Genomic DNA, 20,158 nt, shown 5'->3' on the forward strand with positions numbered 1-20,158 from the left:
TAATTCTACAATTCTATAATTCTATAAATCACAAAAGCAGGCTTTGCTTCACCAAGACTACTTGCCACCCTTAGTAACTGGAAACTGTCCATAGCCTTAAGAGCGCTTACCGTTTCAGGGTTATTTTCAAAGACTTCTCTGGCTTCTTCCTTGTTACAGTATTCTTCAATGCACTCCCGCTCCAAATTCCCCTTCTTGCTTTCTTCCATAAAGGAGTTTGCTCGACGTTTTCTGGCAAGAAACTCTGATGCATGATGCTCAGATAAAACTTAAAAAAAAACAACAAGCATTTTGCATGTAAGAGGCTCTGCTGTGCAATCAAGCAATGTCTTAGATTATAACAAAGATTTAAAGTTAAGATTTTGGTGGCCACGTGGACCACTATTAAAGCAGTATAACTAATTAAATGTCAGCATTGCTTTGTTTTTGTGTGTGTGTGTGTTAAAAATCCTAACCCATTGAGAACCTGATAAACATACTAAGAACACAACAAATTCCTGATAAAGCCAGCTGGGATAATTAAGAATGAACCTACAGAGTGCCATGAAGTTTGGAAAATCTTCCAGAGAAGCAGCCAGTTTCTGGCCTAGTCAATTTCACATGGCTACAGAATTCTCGTTTCCAGTCAGTTAGACATGAAACTAAGTAGACCTGAAGATGCCTTTCAGGACAGCAGCAAGCAGGAACCCTCTATACATCCTCAATGGAACAGACACCATACATTTAAAGCACCTGGCTTTCACCAAAGTGTACTGGTAACTGTAGATTGTTAGAGGTGCTGAGAATTGTAGCTAAACTACAGTTTTCATGATTCTTTGAGGGAAGCCATGTGCTTTAAATGAACAGTGTGGGTGGGAACAGGGCAGTGGGGCCCAATAGCCTAGCAAGTTTCCAGCACCTATAACCTGTCATTTCATACAGAAAGTATCATGGTGACCAGGCTCCTCATGCGAGGCGCATCCACATAAGAGAAAACACTGGCCACATCCATGCCACACTAACAGTCATGGAGAATCTTGGGAACTGTAGTTTCTTAAGGGCACACAGATATGTAGGCCTGGGGGATTAGCACTACAGTTCCCAGGGTTCTTTGGGGGAAAACCATAACTGTTAAAGTGGTATAAAAGTTCTTGAAGTACAGTATATGGTGCGGATGTGACCACTGTGAAAAAAATAGCCACTCTTGAGTTTCCCCTGGCTCAGGCTGGGGGATAAACCGGGCAGGGGATAGTTGGTTTATCCTGGTAATTAGGCAACCATCTATACATAAGGAAAGGTAGTACTCTGGTTTTAAGCACCGTCTTTCATTTGCAATCCCCTTTAATAGTAAACACAGGGGGCTGAGCACCAGCAGAAAAGGAGCCAGAAATCCAGCCACTGAAAACTATGAGAGTGGTATCAAATTGGGGGAACCTTGAAATTGCGAAAGTACAAGAAATAAGGATCACCCCACGCCTTAAAAACAACAACAGCAGCCCAATGAGCACTGAACTGTTTAGCTGCCACAGACTATTAAGTGCTAGATAGAAAATGGCATGGAATGGGGTGCCCCTCTGCAGCAAGTTTATCCACCTACTTACCTACTCTACCAATGGATTGTCACTGAACAGTTGCTTGTGTTAGTTATATGTCAAAATGACAGAGAGGATAACTTTAAGAATACTTAAATAAGCTGTTTTGGAGAGAATCTGCAAGCAATGAAGCCTGTCCAGCAGGAATGAACAAGCTCACTTTCCCACATACTGTTGAGTACTGGGCAGGGATGTCTAAAAGAGGCCCCTGACAGCAGAGACTGATTGGCATGCAAAGCACTCTAGGGAGAGAACAAGGACACTCCAGCTAAACTAGGCTCAACTTCTTCCTACTGGCTTGGACTGGACTGGTCTGTGGGTATTGATATGTATATGTGAGAAGGGTTAAAAAGATTGGACATTTCTGACTAGGTGACTGGGTAAAATGAACAAAATATTGAAATAGCCTAGTTATGCAGCTTTGTATACCTGAGACACAATTGAGTAAAGAAAATACTACATTGGCAAATACAAAAACAGCAGATTTATGCCTGTACAACTGCACAGCAAGACCATTCCATAGTTGTGTCTGTAATGTGGGATTATCTGGAACTGTGCATTCTTTCCATATTTTTGCCTTGTTAATAACGTCCTGTGATTAAAATCCAAGTGGTAAATAGGCAGGAAGGTGACTAGTAAAAAACTTCCATAGCTCTATGTAAATTTTAGTAGACTCTTCTTGGTATGGTTTTTTAGACTGGAACTCAAGTTATTTAAAAAAAAAATTAAAAAGTTATAAAATTAGTAAATGAATGTGCTTATATCTGTAGGATATAATTACATGGCTTATAATATAGCACTAGCAAAATGTGCACACCACTGTTTACTAAGAAAGAAACAAACACTGCCACCTAAAACTAAGTAATAAAATGATCTGTTGAGCTTTCCTGGGGAGGGTGTAGCATAACTTCAATACCACTAGCACTTCTTCAAGCACTAAAATCTTATATTCCTGACAGAGGGAACATGCAGCAATATATCATACAAGTGGGCCTACAATAGATAGTTATGGAGTGCTTCTATTCAGGGTACCAGACATGACTTTCCCAAAGACACACCATCCCACCATTACCGCCTGGTTTTATATTCCCTATCCCACAACAAACACTCAGCATCCTGTGGCCACTTAGAACGTAAAGACTGCTTTGAGCTGTTTTGGGGTGTCTCATCTCCCTGGTTAGACTTTCTCCCTCTGTATTTTTTTTAAACTTCTGCGAAGCTTGAGTTTCTCTGAACCCTGCTGTGAATGGTGCTGTTTTGGTTACTTAAGGAACAAAAGGTTACTTAAGGAACAAAAAATATATACAGTGGTACCTCAGGTTAAGTACTTGATTCGTTCTGGAGGTCCGTTCTTAACCTGAAACTGTTCTTAACCTGAAGCACTTTAGCTAATGGGGCCTTCTGCTGCCGCCGTGCTGCTGAAGCACGATTTCTGTTCTCATCCTGAAGCAAAGTTCTTAACCCGAGGTACTATTTCTGGGTTAGCGGAGTCTGTAACCTGAAGTGTATGTAACCTGAAGCGTATGTAACCCGAGGTACCACTGTATGTTACGATACATAGCTGTAGGATATACAGCAACTGCTGCTAAAATGGTATTTTAAAAAATCAATTTTGCTAGTCCGAATGGTTCAGAGCATTTCTCTATAATCAGGAGCATTATTCAGATAATAGACAAGGACAGTATTTGGATCAAGGCTGCATTTCTAAATAAAAATAAAACCCTATTTCAGTGGGACACCTTCTAAGCAAATAAGAATTGATTTGGGCCGGGGGTGGGGGGTTGAGCAGGAGCTCAGGGGAGCTGAGTCCCCTTAACTTTTTAAAATTAAATAAATAATTTGAAGGGGGGGTGTCCTGCGGGGGCTGGAACCGATATACCCCCAATGCCTGAGCCAAAAATCAATAAAGTTGTTGCCATTTCTAATCCAGATCACTGTCTGCTTGTGTTTATTAATCACAACTTACATTTAGCCATTGCTGTATGTGTATGGCACTGTGAATGGCCCACAACAAACAAACAAACTTTGTAGTGAGTCCCCCCACCTTTTTTTTTTACAGAAAAAAAGCACTGGCTTGGGCTTTAGGAGTTGAAAGTCACTGAAAAGTGATTCATGAATAAGGCTTTTACTGTCAGGGAAAGAAGAAATCTTCTTGCATGTAGGTCATATGTTTCGATTCAAGTGAAAGGAAACTGACCCATTTAGAAGTGCTCCACTGCAATGCAGTGAGGCCTGCAAATCAAATGAGCTTTGGGCCCTTTCCAATCAAAAGTAGAGAGTATATTTATTAATTTCTTACCTATTTGGGAGAATTTCTATACAGCTCAATATAGAAAATGCTAGAAAATGGTACATTTTGAATAGTGAAAGACCATACAAAATAAAATACAGAAAAAACTGTACAGTGGTACCTTGGTTTATGAACTCAATCCATTCCGGAAGTCCGTTCTTAAACCAAAACCGTTCTTAAACCAAGGTGCACTTTCCCTAATAAGGCCTCCCACTGCCGGTGCCCTTCCACCATTCGGCTTCTGTTCTTAGACCGAGGTAAAGTTCCCAAACTGGGACACTACTTCTGGTTTTGCGGAGTTCGTAAACAGAATAGTTCGTAAACAAGGCTGTTCTTAAACCGAGGTACCATTGTATAGCATCTTCAATAGTGTGGACAAAAAGAGGGCAATAAGAAAGAAAGAGAATAAGAAAGTTCTAACAATTGTCTAAGAAGGATGGGAAACTTGAGTCCTCCAGATGTTGCTGAACTACAACTCCCATCTTCCCTGACCTTTTGCTATGCTGGTTGGGGCTGGTGCAAGTTGAAGTTCAGTCCTGGTCCAAAGCAAAGCACATTGGACACTTGCTGGATATCCAAAAAGAGGGAATTCCGCTAAATTAGGGTTGCCATATGCCTGGACATTACCGGGATTTCAATGGCAGAAGTTCAGAGGGAATTTCCGAAATGCAAAAATACCTTGTTCCTGGTGGTTATGGAATGAATGTCAGAGTGGTTATGGGATGGATCAGTTAAAAGTGCCTCACTTGAAAACTGGAATGCCTGGCACACAGGAAATAAGGGAGTCCCTCAAATACGCTGGTCCCAAATTGTGTACAACTTCAGTATCAGCAAGACCTCAACCTGGCCTAGTAGCACAGTGGCAGCCAGTGCAGTCATTTCAGCAACATTATATGCTGATGACAGGCTGTTCTAGTTGGGAGTCTTGACTGCTGCACTCTGAGCTAGTTGGAGATACCAGAGCAACCAGTAATCGATCTCTGACGTCACCAATGCTTGAACTGCTGTGGATACAAGTTATCCCTGTCCAGGAACAACTGAAGTTGATCAGAGGTACTCCTCGCCACCTATTTGACCTAGCCATCTTTCTCAAGTCAACAGAGCACTTGCTATTGGCTTCCAACGGGTATGGACCTCATAGTTCAATAAAACAAAAGTAAAAGTGAAACATTTTATTAGCCCCATGTTCAAATCATGAATGCTTTGAGTTACAAAAAACTTTCCTTCCAGTGCAGATCTTTTGAGGAAAAGCATTTTTTACAGCAGCATGGCATACATTGCACTTTCAAGATATATCTCAGTTCTACTAATACAATTGTAAGTTTTGCACAAGTTGCTTTCTACTTTATAAAAGTCAGTTGGCATTTGCTTGTTGGATCCTTGTCTTTGTTTAATTTGTTGAAAATCTGTTTCTGTATTCTGCCAGAAATAATATATCCAGGAAAGCAAATCTATTAAGATTTATAACTTTGAAAAAACTTTTCTATGTACAGCATATCATTTCTGAATGAAAGCAATTCCAATCAAAATGTCCATCAAATAAAAGTATTTTCTCATAGATCACTGTGAGATGCAGCAGTTCTAATAAAACTTGTCAGACTTCTACAATAAAAATAATAAAACTTTTCTGCTATCTTAAAACACCCCCCCCCCAGCTTTCCTAGCTATGTAACATCATTCTTTTAATTTAATTTTAAATCTTAGTTTTGGATACCAACGTTGAAAGCAGAGGTAAATTCTGTGTAACTTGAAAGCTAATATTTCTGACATTTTGAACAAGCAATCCTAAACACGTTTACCATGGATAACAAATCTCTCCTCATCCTCCTACATTAGGCTAGGGGGGATTGTGGTCATAGGCTATAAAAATGCCTTTCCTTTTTGCCCTCTATTGTAAAAGCTCAGCAACTTTTTGCCCCCCCCCCCCATTGTGCCATAGTTTAAAACAAACTATGGTTTATTGTGAATGAGCAGTGTGCTGTTGCATACTGCTGAAAAGTTCCTGTGGAGTCCTCCTCTGCTTCTGTTGCTACTACACGAAGAAAAAAACCTTACAAATCCATCATGGTTTGCTTAGAAACAACCCATAAGCTGAGTCCACAGTGTGGTGTGTGTGCATGTGTTAGGAGCATCATGGGAACTTTTGAGCAGCATGCAACAGCACGCTGCTTGTTCACATTAAAACATGATTTGTTTTAATTTAAGCTATGGTTTAAGGTGACAGTCTACTATAGTATACCTCTTTGTGATAAAAAAAGCACAGTACTTCAAAAAAAGAAAGAAAGAAAACCAAGAATGTAATGGTGAAAGAAAACTGCCAAAAACTCGAACAAAAGAGAACTGACTCTTGATCAGAAAAAGAAACATTATTATTTTTTGTTATCCTGTGTCAGTTATTGCACAAACATTCTGCAGAACAGCATTGTTTTTAAGTGACCTCATTATTTTGCAGTAGTGGAAAACATGTTTAATTGTCAGTATTACTAATTACTTCTTCAGCACATTGATTGCTTCCTAGTCCTTAGCTCTGCTTTGTACAAAAACTGATTGCTTCATGATGGGGGATGGGGATTTGCTTGAGCAGAACAGGGTCACTTTTCCAACAAGAGCAGCTCTTTACAATCAAAATCAGCATCTCTCAGCCATACCTGATACAAATGAGCCAAATCAAGTTTACAGTTGTCCTCTGCACACATTCTGGAGAGCAAATTTCCTTGAACTCAATGGGATTTACTCCTGAGTAAACACACAAAGGAAACGTGCTGCATCTCTACTATTGCAGAAATTTGTTGCTGCAAAGATACATCCTTCGCACCCTTTTTGTTTTTAGAACGGTTTTGCAATTGTCATTACACACTACAAGCACCCAGCTGGAGCAAGAGGGCACGAGGACACAATTCTGAGTTTCACTGGAAAAGCAAACAAAAACGAACTTTTAACTAAAGTTGGGAATCCAACTGATTTTACTTACATGTCCTAGCTTCAGAGAGAGCGATCGCTGAAATATACAGGCAGGAAATAAACAAGCAAGCCACGCAGTGAAGCCTCATCGTTTGGGGGAGTAGCTGCAGTGGGTTATGTAGGGCGTGTGTATCTGTTGGGGGTTAGGAAGGGGAGGGGGCTATTTGCATTTGCTGACAGGTCGCCTTCTTGCTGCTGCTTCTCTGTTGACACCGTGCCTGGAATCAGGGAGGCAGCAGCAGGGAAAATGTTCAGACCTCCCCCTGCTGCGGGAGGGGAGGGAGAGGAGACTGGCTGGGGGCTGGAATCTGGTTGCATACAGAGGCAGGACATTTCCAGGAAACATTCCTGATGCATTTCACATGGTGGGTAAACAGGAAGCACGGGAGGGAACCTCGAGTCCATATCCAAGAGGCCGTTGAACCTCCCTGGTGCTGGTTTCCAGCAGCTGACTGGGAAAGACGGGGAGTGGGGGGGGGGGGGAAGAGAGAAAGAGAGAGAGGAGGGATACAGTATTAGAGACAAAGCTGCCTTTCCATCATATGTCTCCCCACTGTTTCTTTAGCATTGCACTGCATCACCTGCCTTATCCTGCTTTTCTTCAAAGGCTGTTACTTGCCAGGTTGAGTTTATGTTTGACTGGGACTTTGGTTTCTATTTATGTATTGATAGCAGCTAGTCTTCAGAAGGTACTGGAGACAGAGCCTAGCCCATGGGTAGGCAAACTAAGGCCCGGGGGCCGGATTCGGCCCAATCGCCTCCTAAATCCGGCCTGCGTATGGTCCGGGAATCAGTGTGTTTTTACATGTGTAGAATGTGTGCTTTTATTTAAAATACATCTCTGGGTTATTTGTGGGGCATAGGAATTCTTTTTTCCCCTTCCAAAACATAGTCCGGCCCCCCTCAAGGTCTGAGGGACAGTGGACCGGCCCCCTGCTGAAAAGTTTGCTGACCCCTGGTCCACCCACTGCGACTAGCAGTCATTGAGAGCCTCATCGTCCTTGTATCTGTCCTCTTTTAAAGCCATCCGAGATGGTGACCATCACCACTTTCCATGGAAGTGTTTCATTGTTAAAACTATGCTCTGGGCATATTTCTACCTTGCTTTTCTATCCAGGTGCTCAAGGCTGTGTGCGCTTTCCTCCCGTCCCCCTTGTGTAGGCTACGTTTTAAGTTACTGTGTGTACATAAGCCGCCGTTCTTGTCAGTCGATTTGAGATGGGAATCCAGGGAGGGATCCAATCCACATAGAGCGTACTAGCCCAGGGACTCCTGCTGGCAGGAAGCCCATTCCATATGATGTAGGCATTGGACTTTTAGGGAGGAATTACTATTTATTGGATCACTCCCTGCCTTTCCGCCAAACCTACCTACCTCGCAGGGTTGTTGTGGGAATTAAATGAGAACTATGCGTGGCTCCTTGAGTTCCCCGGCTAAAACATGGGATATAAATGCATTTTCTTTTTAAAAAAAGTGTCGACTGGTGGTAACACAGGATTTACGTGCTTGGAGAGAACAGTCTCATACGACGAGAAAGCGCCTCTCAAAAGGCAGCCTTTGCTGCTGCGCATCCGCATCGCGCGCGAGCTCTGGTCACCCTGGAAACCCTTCCCCGCCTCCTTCGCAACTAATGGTCGGCGAGCAGCCGCCAATCCAGCCGCCGCCGCTCTCCATTGGCTCCTTTCCTTGCCCCCGCCCCCGTTTCCTTCGCTCCGCTCTCCTGGTAACTATGGGAAACCGGCTTGGTTACGCGTCCCTTGCGCGCCCCGCGTCGTTATCGGCCTGCCTCGGGGACCCGAACCAATAAGCGATCTCCCGAGGCGTCACGTGAAAGAGGGGAAGGCGGGGCGAAAGCAGCGGGGGTCACGTGGCTCCGTTGGCAGGGCCGCTCTTGAGAACCGGCGGCCGCTTTGGGGCTCCCGGAGTGACGGGTGAGGCGGAGAAAGGGCGGTTAGCGGGGAGGGAGGCAGGGGCCGGCGAGTCCCGCGCGGCGCCTTCGAAGAGGACGCCCTCCCCCCTTCCGCGAGGGTCTGGCTGTGGTGGGGAAGCCGGGGGTGGCGGACCTGTCGGTGTGTTGACGTGCTCCTACCCTGAGGCGCTGGTTAAAAGGGGCTCGTAAGGCTCGGGCCCAGTTGCCTTCTGGGCGCCTGGTTAGGGAAACGAGGCTCAAGCCAGTGTGGGGTGCTGGCTAAATATTCCCAAAGGTTAAAATACAATGTCAGTGAATATTTTGTATCCATTATCTAGGAATACTTAGGATCCAGCTTGCTCCTCTTCACTGCCCTACAAAATTGTGTATCTGGCGCGAAGAGATGATGCTCCACTACATTGAAAACAAAACTGCTTTTTAAAACTGCAGCTTTTTCAGTGGGTTAGCCACTTGAAAGCTAGCCTTATAAAAGCTGTTGATTTCTGAGTTGGTTTTGTTATAATAAAGTTTGGTGATTCATTATTCATTGTATCCCCTCCTCCCTTTTTTATTTTAGGTGTAAGACAGCATCCACGTTGCTCATGTCTTGGAACTCCAGGATCCGTCTACATGCTGCGTCCTTAATTCATTTGGTGTGCTGAATGGCTGTTAGATAGGGATGTATAGTCTGATGGCCAATTGTTGCAACTGGCTAAAGCGGTGGCGAGAACCTGTCAGGTAAATTACTAGACGTTACAGCCATCTCCTTTTCAATACCTTGAAGTAGTCTGAAGATTGTACTATGTCTGTCAAGTGTCACAAAGAGGATAAGTATGTCCAGCGCTGTTCTACTTGTGCAGCAGACTTCTGCTTGTGCAAAGGAGTTCTGATTTTCCTACAGGCCACTGCACAAGCTCAAAATTTGTTCCTGGGATCCCTCTAGAGCAGATTTTAGAGTGAATGAGAACACATTGTGCAGGTGGAGTGCCACTCATGCAGCGCTGGATACAACCCAAAGGCTTTAAAAACAACAATAGCACAACCATTTTGAAGTGGCATATTTTTAAAACTGTAAACTGAAGAGAGCAAACAAAATTGGTAACTTTAAATGTGCACTTTGAAAGGGCATGTGGATGTGAAAATACAATAGACCTTTATTAGTGGCATTCATGTGCCTGTTCTTATTCCCCAGTCTTATTTAAAAACTTATTGGAACTGTTTGCAGGTAAAGGTCCCTGTCTCTCTCCATTTTCACTAATCCAGGGTTTTATTTGAACCAGTATTCAGTCTCTGTAGCACTTTCTGCTGGAGATTAGTTCAAGAACAAAGACCTCTGGATATGAGCATGATGTCTTTGTTAACTGGTGGAACATAATCTGTATGTGGAGAAATGTGGTGGTTAAAGGCATGGCAACATGGCACAAGGAAAACCACGACAACATTTCTGTTCAGTGCTACAATTGACATCTATCCACATTCATCAAGAGGCAAAAGCAGAATCCCACTCTTTTTTCTTTTTTTCTTTTTTGCTGAGAAGCACTGATGTGCTTTTTTTTTTAAGCAGAAAATTGATTTCTTCTACCCAACTCAATTTTCAGAGCTTGCTAGTTCTCCCTTGGTACTTTTTCCAGTGCCACAGTATGGCCCAATAAAAACACAGGTATCTGAACATAGCACGAGAGTAAAGCAACACAATGCTCAAAGACATTTCAAAGTTTGTACAAATGTGGGGGGGAAACTTGACAAAAAACATATTTAAGTACACACACAGGGAGACCTCTACTTCATATTTATGTAACTGCATCTCAAGATCCCTCTGTGCTCCAAGTCCCTTCTCAAAACTTGCATTTTCCAGGAAGCCTTTGGAGTATCTCCCCTAGTCACACTACCCTATGGTATGAGTAGTTGAATTTTTTTGCATATTCTTCCCCTGTTTTCCCAATGCCTCCATTCCCAACTCTCCATTGCTTCCATGTAAGATTACAGTTACAAATGGTGCTGCATATAAGTAATAGGTACTTGGAGGTGTTGATGATTCTCAAAGATACATTCAATCCCTCCCCCCCCCCCCTAAAATTCTATATGGCATTCAGTCAGGACAAAGTCTGAAAATATTTTTTCTCTGTATATAATTCAAAGGAGTGTGACATTAATCATGGTGGGTCTTGATAACGCTGGAAAAACAGCAACAGTGAAAGGAATCCAAGGAGGTAAGTAATATCTAAACTATTTTTGTATTTATAAAAATATTAAAATGAGCTTTTTAAAATATTGTTTGCACAGGAGGAATTCTTTTATTTACTGCCCTTGGCTAAAACAAGGCCAAGACTGCAGTCCTAACCTCCGTTATCTGGGAGTAAACCCCACTGAATTCAGTAGATTTACTTCTGTGTAGACATGGTTAGGATTGTGCTGCAAGATACCATATAATGCTAGTAAATACAAAACCCCCAACTGAATAAAAAAAAGAATTTGTGTTAATGACTATACTGTTAAATTATGCTCAAGAAATTTAACACTTTTAGGCATATGTTACAGATGCTGCACTTTGTTACTTGATTAAGGAGGGACCAAATACAAATGATGAGTAACCAAAACCACAGATACAGTGGTACCTCTAGTTGTGAACACCTCTGGATACATATCCTTCGGGTTACTCACACAGCAACCCTGGAAGTAATGGGAAAGGTTTTCCGCTGTGCGTGCATGAGCAGAACCGGGTTACCGCTGCATGTGCAGAAGTGGCGTCTCTGGATGCGAATGTTTCGTGGTTCACATCGACGCCTGGAACTAATTAAATTCGTATCCAGAGGTACCACTGTAGGTCTAGGAAAAGCTATGTAATATAGCAGGATAATTGCTTTCTGTTTGATGCCACAAGTAGCACTTTTTAAGCTGAATGTGGATTCTTTTCTAGTTGAAAGCAAAACTTTTGTTGTATGGCTGTGCCCCTTCTTTGAATTCTGTTTGGGCTTATATTTGGAGATGCCATAGGCACTTGGGCTGCAACCTCATGCACTTACCAAGGAACAAGCCTCATTGAAAACAGTTGTGCTTGCTTCTGAGTATGCCTGCGTAGATGGTGCAGTGAATCACTGTCAGAACATCTCACTTTTTTGTGAGCATTGCTTTCATTTGTTTTGTACATTGTTAGCCACATGCACATTTTTAGTGCTTCCAGAGCCTCTGGATATCACTAAAACTTTGGGAGCAATGTAGATGCAAAATGAGGCTGTTACGCTCAAATATATGCACTTCAATATATATTACTATTGCATGTTTCCAAAATAGAGGGTTTACAGACAGTTGTTGGAGAAGACTGGTGCCCCTATCATTGTAGAGAAAAATAATATTTGTTAGGAGTCACCTTGTGTCATAAAACAGAAGGGAAACATCTTTGGTAAGCATTTGAGGAACTGCTGACATAAATTATTTTTTAATTATAGCACATATATAAAATATCCACATTAATGAGGCATTTCAAATATTAGTTTAGGATAGAAAATCAATGGTTCCCTTTTGCCTCCCTCCCCCTTTGTATGTGCAGTAACTCTTATTTGCTGAAATGCACAGTAATGAGCAGACATCAGTAAATTTTACCTAAAAATCAATGTTGTAGGTATTACCTTTTTATGATATTGACTTGTGATATAATTTGGAAAGAAGGAAATTGTATGTGCATAACAAAGTGTTATTCTAATGATATTTTTATATCCCTATTTATAATTGGGAAGGTACCAACAATTTGCCAGATCACCTTTATCCCTTCAACCATAAAAATCTCTTTTAGCATCACTTTCTCGTCTCTGCCAGCTCCAATAAAACAGCCTGCAAGCTTAGCATCAAATAAAATTTCTGTTTCAGCTGGGGAGAAGTTTCAGAAGTGTCTGTTCTGAGTGCTTGACAGTTTACTGACATACATGAACACTTTGTTTTGGATGAATCCAGTCCAGAATAACAGTGGATTTTCCATATGTGAAATAGTGAGTATCTTTTCTAGGTGAAAAGATCATATGACTTCAATATGACCCAGATCCAAAGGACCCATGGGCAAGGGCTTTTCATGTTCAGCATCTCAGTGGAAGCTCCTGACAACTGAAAAGTCGTTGTGAACATCAGGGTATTCCTCATTATGGTTCTCAACTGCAGCTGGTGAAAAGAGAAAGTCACTTCACTTCTCCCCTGCCCTGAAAGCTCTTGGCATGGGCCTGGGCATCTTTTGGCACTGTGATGCCTGTAGCTCCAAACAAATTCTCATTCTAGCTTTTCTTGGGTTATGAAGCCCTGGCAGAAATCTGGATTGAAATGTGGGAATATGAAATCAAGTGAAACAAGATCATTTTAATATGAGGAGTTTGTCACCTCCCCCTGTCCTTATTGGGTTGATTCTTCAAGGGTTCTACTCAGGGTATGTTACCTAGCTCTCTCAGTTCTTCATAAACGTGACATTGTTTTGCATATGAAGTAGACATTATTAACATGAATTTCTAGTCCCACAGTGAAATATTGCCTTCAGTTAGACCATAATTCACAGCAAGACAGGTGATAAGAAATTTAATTTGCATTTATTGTGATCACAGCAGCTTATACATTATTGTCTGTTCACGTGACATCTTGTGATCCATGTTTGTAATATTTGTAGCCATTATATACATAGAAAAACTAGAAACTGGTCTGTAATATTCATGTTATTCTGATCCTGAAAGCACATCAATCTCTCTTACCAGATTGATGCATTGCCCCCCACTTCCCTTACCTCATCAAAAATAGGCTGGAGAGGAATAACATGTTGGAAATAGGTTTCCCTTTCTCCAAACTTGATCTTGAGTTGGAAAACATTACCCTCTTCTTACCTTTCCTTTATTTGATACTTTGAGGATTGTGGTTCCCGATATTCATTTTAAGTGTCTCTCTGTGTGTGCTCACACATGCTTGTGTGTCTGTTAATGTAAAAAAATAATAATACTTTACAATTTGAAAAACCAGTATTCTGTCTTAAAGTGCCCACAGCCCCCCAAAAGATAAACTGTATCACAAGTGTCTCATAACTTGTTCTTTAATTTCATCAGAGTCCCCAGAGGATGTGGCCCCAACTGTTGGCTTTTCTAAAATTGATCTTAAGCAAGGCCGGTTTGAAGTCACAATCTTTGACTTGGGAGGTGGCAAGAGAATCCGGGCTATCTGGAAGAATTACTATGCTGAATCATATGGGGTAATATTTGTTGTGGATTCCAGTGATGTTGAGAGAATGGAAGAGACAAAAGAAACTATGTCGGAAGTTCTAAAGCATCCCAAGATAGCAGGGAAACCTGTACTGGTGTAAGTAACAAAAATTATTTTAAGTACTGAGCTGTAACTTAAATATGTTTCCTAAAACATTGAGTTTGTGATACTACTTTTTCCTTAAGTTGCCTTTAAAGCGGAATATTTTCTTTCCAACCAAACAAGCAGAGAAATTAAATTGTATTGTTCTGCCTTTGCATGTCATTAGAAATGATGGCTTCAATATGGCAGAACTATTGTCTGTGCAAACACTCTTGAAATGAGTTATATAATTTCTGCAAACATTCCATTATTGCCTGTAGTGATAACTCTATAATTGTTTTGACGAATAACGATGTCAACACAAGTAATATGACCCTTGTGTTGTCTAACATAAGCATGTTATTAGCTAACCGTTGGTATTAATGAGGTCTCCGTGTTTAACACCAGGGGGTGCAAGTGATGCATTATCAGAAGAACCTGGTGTCTAGAAACTGAAGTTGTCTCATGCATAACTCTGTATCTCGGGATGTGTGCAGGTCTTACTCCAACATGTTCAGTGTAATGATGTAGCAGAAAGTGGATGCATTGCAATTTAGACACCTGCAGAGTAAAATACCCTTCTGCCCTTCTGAACAATATGGTCATGATCCAGCCACAGTGAAGCAGGTTTAAGTCCATTTTAATGTAGTGCTAACTTACATGTTCTTAATTCTTCCATTGAAAACAGTGGGGCTTGATAGTCCGTTTAAATTAGAACTATGTATTTAGAATTAGAATGAAATGAGAAAAGTGACAATAGCAGCTGATAACATTTTGACCTGATAGGGCTGCAACTTTTAATATTGTGTTTTCAGCACAACAGGACTTAACACAGCACTTACTAGAGGGTTTATTAATTGACAGTAAAGTTGTTCTTAAAATATAATTGAACAAATGCCAGACATTTAGAGATGAATTTCATATTGTTTAATTATCAAAAAATCAATGTTTCATGTAATTACTAAAACCGTTAACTTGTTTATTTTTTTGTATTAATTACCCATGGGTAGTATTAATTTTTTGGTAACAAAATAAATTGTATTTGTGTGAAATTTGTGCTATTACAAGGACTTTCTATACTGCATCACCTGTGACCAATCTCACACCCTCTTTCATTTTGCACTCATTGTTCGGACACCAGTTGCATCACCCTAGTTACTCTTCCGGTTGGCAACTTAATTCTGATGACTGTAGAAAATAACTGGCAGAGGAAACTGAGCAAACCATCCTGCCAGTTGCAGAGAACACTCTGAATAATCTTTTATCTCTGATGTTGGATTTTTGGAACTCAAATGTGATTCAACTGATGAGGATTTCAGGAAATTCAGTTTGGAAAATTTTTGGTTGAAATATCTCCCTGTATATCCCAAAACAGGAGAAAGGCTCTTCACATCATTATACAATTTATGTCTTAGTGAATCTGATTTTGCTGTGCAACAGACTGGATATTTAAAGTGTTCTAAGATCTGGCTATTTGAAATTTTAAATTTCATGTGCATTTTTTGAATTTTTGGGGGGAATATATATATACATTTAAAAAGTATTCGTGATTTGTTTTTTTTAATTAAGCCCCAAAATACCGTTTATGATTAAAAGTCAGCAATGTTTCAATACTTTCTAAAAATTAAAATAGGGGCACCAGATGTGGATATATAATCTGAGAGAGGGCATGGGTTAAAGGTTCAGAAATGCTGCTTTAGAACTCTTTCCACATTTCTTTCTAGGAGCTTCTTGTTTGTAGATAAATCCCTACAGGTGAAGATCTTGCCATCAGTTACTTCAATCATTTCATAATAAAAATTGTTCAGAGTTTTGTTTTGGAATGAGTTAGCTATAGCTGCCAGCTGCTATTTTTATTTCTTAACTTAATTATTGAGCTACATATTTGGGGGAGGGAATTGATCATACTCCTAGTCCTACCATCTTCACTTTAGACAACTGAAATACTGTCAGCATTTTGCTCTAAAACAATTAGGGTGAAATGAATGAAGTTTTGCTTCTAGGCAATTTCTTGTTATGATCCCTTTAAGCTAGTATAAGGTTGTAACTTTAGGATGGATGGTTTTGCAGAAGAATATCTAACCTTTTTTTATTATTATTTCTGGGCCACTATCTAGAATTAGATTTGTTTGTCTCTGTTGAAGTTTAAGTCAATACTTGCTGAAAGTCCATCCGTCTTCACTGGCCACAAAGAGTGAATGTGTGTGTGTGTGTGTTTGTGTGTGTGTGTGTATGTGTGTGTGTGATAGAGAGATGTATGCCTATGTACTTGTATTTCCCTGTGACACATAATAATATACTTACCCATTATCTCAAAAAACTTTCTGCACCTATTTGGTATAAAGGATTTGGAGGTGACGTGATCTGTCTTACTAGTGACCTATGTTAAATTGTAAAAACTGAGAACTAGCTTGGCTCACCCACTATAATCTAAAAACACTGAAATGGTTGTGAGGTATCAGGCCCATGGATGCCCTCCTCTTTCATACCCAGGGCATAAGCATGAGTAGTTATGTACAAAAGTACATCTTAGTTGTCCATAATATTTTCACTCGAAGTCTTGATGGATGAATATGTTCAACATGTTGATAGCTTTCTTCAATATAAACATACTCTAAATTTCCAAGTTTGTACAAATACTGTATTTTTTTCCAGCTTACCTAGTGCAGCCATCTTTAACATTTTCATACCAAAAGCTCCCTCCTTTAAACCAATAGGTGCAAATTGGCACCCAGTTTTAATTATATGTGCACACGCCTGCCCATCTCCCTCCCTCCCACCATCTCTCACCAAAGGAATTCTGGCAGATACTTAGTGGACTGATTTTTTCTCTTTCACACCCAAGCTCTACCCTCCATTGCATCCGGTGACCTCTGTTAGGCTCTGCTTTCTTGTAGTCTAATGGCAGATTACTATACCCCAATCTTAGGTAAAATCAGTGCTATTTTTCACTTTTCTATGCCCCTTATTTATCTGATAAGAAAAACAAATGTTAAAGAAGCCCTGAAGGTGGTTTTACTATATTAGTGCATCTCATATGAAGTCAGAAAGAGACTGGTGGTGGGTCCTGATTTAACTAGTTGGACCAATTATTCTAGTGTACATGTTTGTGCCTTTTTATATATTTTGAACAGACCATATCTGTAGCATTACTTTGCATGCTGTTTAGTGGCACCTAATTGTAAGCCACTGTTGGTTGGAAAGGCATGCTATACATGCCTCCTATTGATAGCATAACAGATACCCCTTAACTGCACCTCCGGCTTGGCTGAGGGAATTAGGATCGTGTTGTTCCACTAAAGCATGCATGGTTGTTGCATTAAAGCATGCACAGTATCTGAATGGACCTGCTGCCTATATGAATCAAAGATATTCTCAGACTAAGTGCTCTTCAGCCAAAAGCCCCTTTTTAAAGTGATCAATATTTGTGAGCACAATCCTAGTAAAACAAGAAAAATACCATTCTGGTATAGAACATAGGAATTTAATATAGAAGGCTTAGTTACAAAAACCTATCTGGCTATAAAGCTCTATAGATTACATCTGGCATTTATATATCAGCCTAAACTATTTCAGAGGGATGTGAGGATTTCAGTGCTGAAAGTTGTAGATAAAAGTGAATACATTCTGAATGTGTGTTCTTGTACTGAATCAGTCAAATATGTTTAGAATTGCAATACCTTTTTAAGGGGATTAGAAGACTTTTAAAAATGTTTATTGATTAAAATCCTATACACAGAAATGAGAGTAAGTCTCATTGAATTCAGTGGGACTTGCTTCTGAGTAATTTCACCAAGATTGTACTAGGAGTTCTCTTCTAAACCATATGGAGCTTTCCATCAGCCAGACTGTATTTTGGAGTCAGCGTTCGAAATTAGCTGAGCGCCAGTCACGTTTTCTGACTGGCGAGTGGCCTTTTGTGACTGGATGATGTCTGGGTGCCACCCTTGGCAACTAACATCTCCCTCTGCCTGGCTGCAGTCAGCTGGTCTGCAGGCACAGCAGCAGCAAAAAAAGGGTGCATTTGTGGGGTGAATCAGCTTCTCCAGGGAGGGAGTTCCAGTGTCTGGGAGCAGCCACCAAGAAGGCCCTTTCCTCCTTTCAGGCATGCCTGTGAAGGTGGTAGGACAGAGAGAAGGGCTTCATTGAAAATCTCAAAACCAGGTCATATTTGTATGAGGGAATACAATCTTTCAGAAAGCTTGGACGTTAAGGGTTTTATAGGTCATAACCAGCACTTCTGGTAAGCTAGGGCCAGTGACACAGAAGCAGGCGGGAGATTTGATGTGCTATTCTGAGATGTGAGACTCTTTATAAATACATTTTGTGGCCTGCAAAAAAATCCACTGTTTACTTCTAGATAGAAACATTTTTGTCCCTCTTGTCCATAAAAATAAACTTAGCTCAATGTTTTTCCGTAATCATAAACAATGTTCTCCTTCAAACGATGTTTGAAGCTTTGTTTTAGATGGCATCCTTGTCACAGTCAGGAAGAGATAAGTGAGTAGCACATCCTTTCAGAAGGGAACTTGTTTACCAAATCACGCAAAAGAATTATTCTGATGGGATGTGTGTGGTGCTGTAACATAGCTCTTATTCTTAAAATTATTTAATTACTCCTGAGTCTGAGGTTTCAAGTGTCTTTTTTGTAGCAATAATGACTAATAATAAAAGCAGAGATTTTTAGGAAGTAAATTCAGCAGTACATCCTGTACTTTTTTAGCAAATGTTCTGAATCTCAGCAACATACAACTTGCAATATTGTAATATGCCAAGGCAAAAATCGTTGTCTGTTCTTTCTGAAAATGTTTAATTGTTTCCCTAGGTTGATGTATGTTCAGTTGCAGGAGAGGGGAGAGGAAGGTATTGCTAAAGCCAGATACTTCATGTACAGGGCCGGTTAAACAGAACTTTGCCACATAGATTAGGAGATTAGGCGCGGTGGTGAAGTAATAAGTAAGCATGGTTTCTGTACCACTTACATAGTGGTTATTTAAATACTACTGAACCTTCCAAAAAGAGACTCCCATACCATTGCCATAATCTATTTCAGGCACTTTTTCTTAGACTCTTTATGCCAGTGAGCGTAAATATCAGTTGCAGCCAGTTATAGTGGATCAAGAATGGTCTCTTACTTGTCTTTGCTTTTGTATATGCCTGTTCCTACAGTGTTGTGGACTATTCCATGCCGTGACTATTTTATTTGTCTCCAGTGTCAGTAGGAGGAGTAGGAGTACAGAGTCAGTAGGAGGAGTAGGAGTACAGAGTCAGTAGGAGGCAGATCAAAGAGAAGGAGTATGACTAGGAAAGAATGACTGTCAATAATGTAACAGATGTGTTTTCTGATATCTTTTTGTTTCAGTTCATGTTGGATTACAGTGGTACCTCTGGATGCGAACGGGATCCATTCCGGAGCCCTGTTCGCATCCTGAAGCAAATGCAACCCACGTGCGCGGGTTGCAACTCGCCGCTTCCACACATGTGTGTGACGTCATTTTGAGCGCATGCGCGAGTGGCGAAACCTGGAAGTAACGCACTCTGTTACTTCTGGGTCGCCATGGAGCGCAACCCGAAAAGGCTTAACCTGAAGCGACTTCAACCCAAGGTATGACTGTATCTTGGTGACCTATAAGCATGTTTAGCTGATAACCATTCCTAGGAACTACATGGCAGTGTTTGTGTCTATGGCTTTCCATGCGCCCATGGCTTTCCATGAATGGCGAAGTGTGCTGATGCACCAGGAGGAAACAGTGGCTGCTTCTTTCCTCTCCCATGGTTTCACTCACTGTTGTGTCCAAATTTGAGCTTGTAGTTTGCCTGACTCCAAATGCCTGACTAAGTTAGCAGTAACTTAGATTTATTATTGGCCTCTTGCTCGAAGTGTGTTTGGGAGAGCCCAGGATCCTAGGTATGCAGAATACTAAACCAAGCCATGGCTTAGCTCTCAGTAGCGTAGAGGAGTTTGGGAGGAAGTTAAGTGGCTGCAGTTTCATCACTGTGCAGCAGCACACTTGCTCATTCACAGTAAGCCACAGTTTGGCTTAGTGTTATATGTGAATGAGACCAGTGTAGGAAGAAAATATAGCCATTACACTAAGGAGCTATAATGGCTGGTTGGTTGAG

At 40.9% G+C, this 20,158-nt stretch overlaps 2 protein-coding genes across 6 annotated transcripts in view; one reads left to right on the top strand and one right to left on the bottom strand.

The window, feature by feature from the left end:
- PROS1 (protein S) overlaps window positions 1-7,101 on the bottom strand; it is a 35,258-nt gene extending 28,157 nt beyond the window's left edge. The window contains exons 1-2 of the mRNA XM_079974795.1: window positions 6,833-7,101; window positions 111-268 (exon numbers count right to left, since the gene is read on the bottom strand). Coding sequence (XP_079830921.1) covers window positions 111-268; window positions 6,833-6,911 — 237 coding nt within the window. The 5' untranslated portion in view covers window positions 6,912-7,101. The remainder of the gene's footprint in view (window positions 1-110; window positions 269-6,832) is intronic.
- Window positions 7,102-8,597: 1,496 nt separating this feature from the next.
- Window positions 8,598-20,158, top strand: part of ARL13B (ARF like GTPase 13B) — a 42,527-nt gene continuing 30,966 nt past the window's right edge. Inside the window, exons 1-4 of one of the 5 annotated variants that reach the window (XM_079974834.1) lie at window positions 8,598-8,753; window positions 9,309-9,469; window positions 10,871-10,941; window positions 13,801-14,050. In XM_079974834.1, the coding sequence (XP_079830960.1) occupies window positions 9,411-9,469; window positions 10,871-10,941; window positions 13,801-14,050 (380 nt within the window). In that variant the 5' untranslated portion in view covers window positions 8,598-8,753; window positions 9,309-9,410. Of the gene's footprint in view, window positions 8,754-8,792; window positions 8,924-9,308; window positions 9,470-10,870; window positions 10,942-13,800; window positions 14,051-20,158 lie in introns of those variants that run through there. The other 4 variants (XM_079974831.1, XM_079974835.1, XM_079974833.1 and 1 more) reach the window with 4 other exon arrangements.

Source organism: Podarcis cretensis (assembly GCF_951804945.1).
Source record: "Podarcis cretensis genome assembly, chromosome: 4".
Taxonomy (NCBI): Eukaryota; Metazoa; Chordata; class Lepidosauria; order Squamata; family Lacertidae; genus Podarcis; species Podarcis cretensis.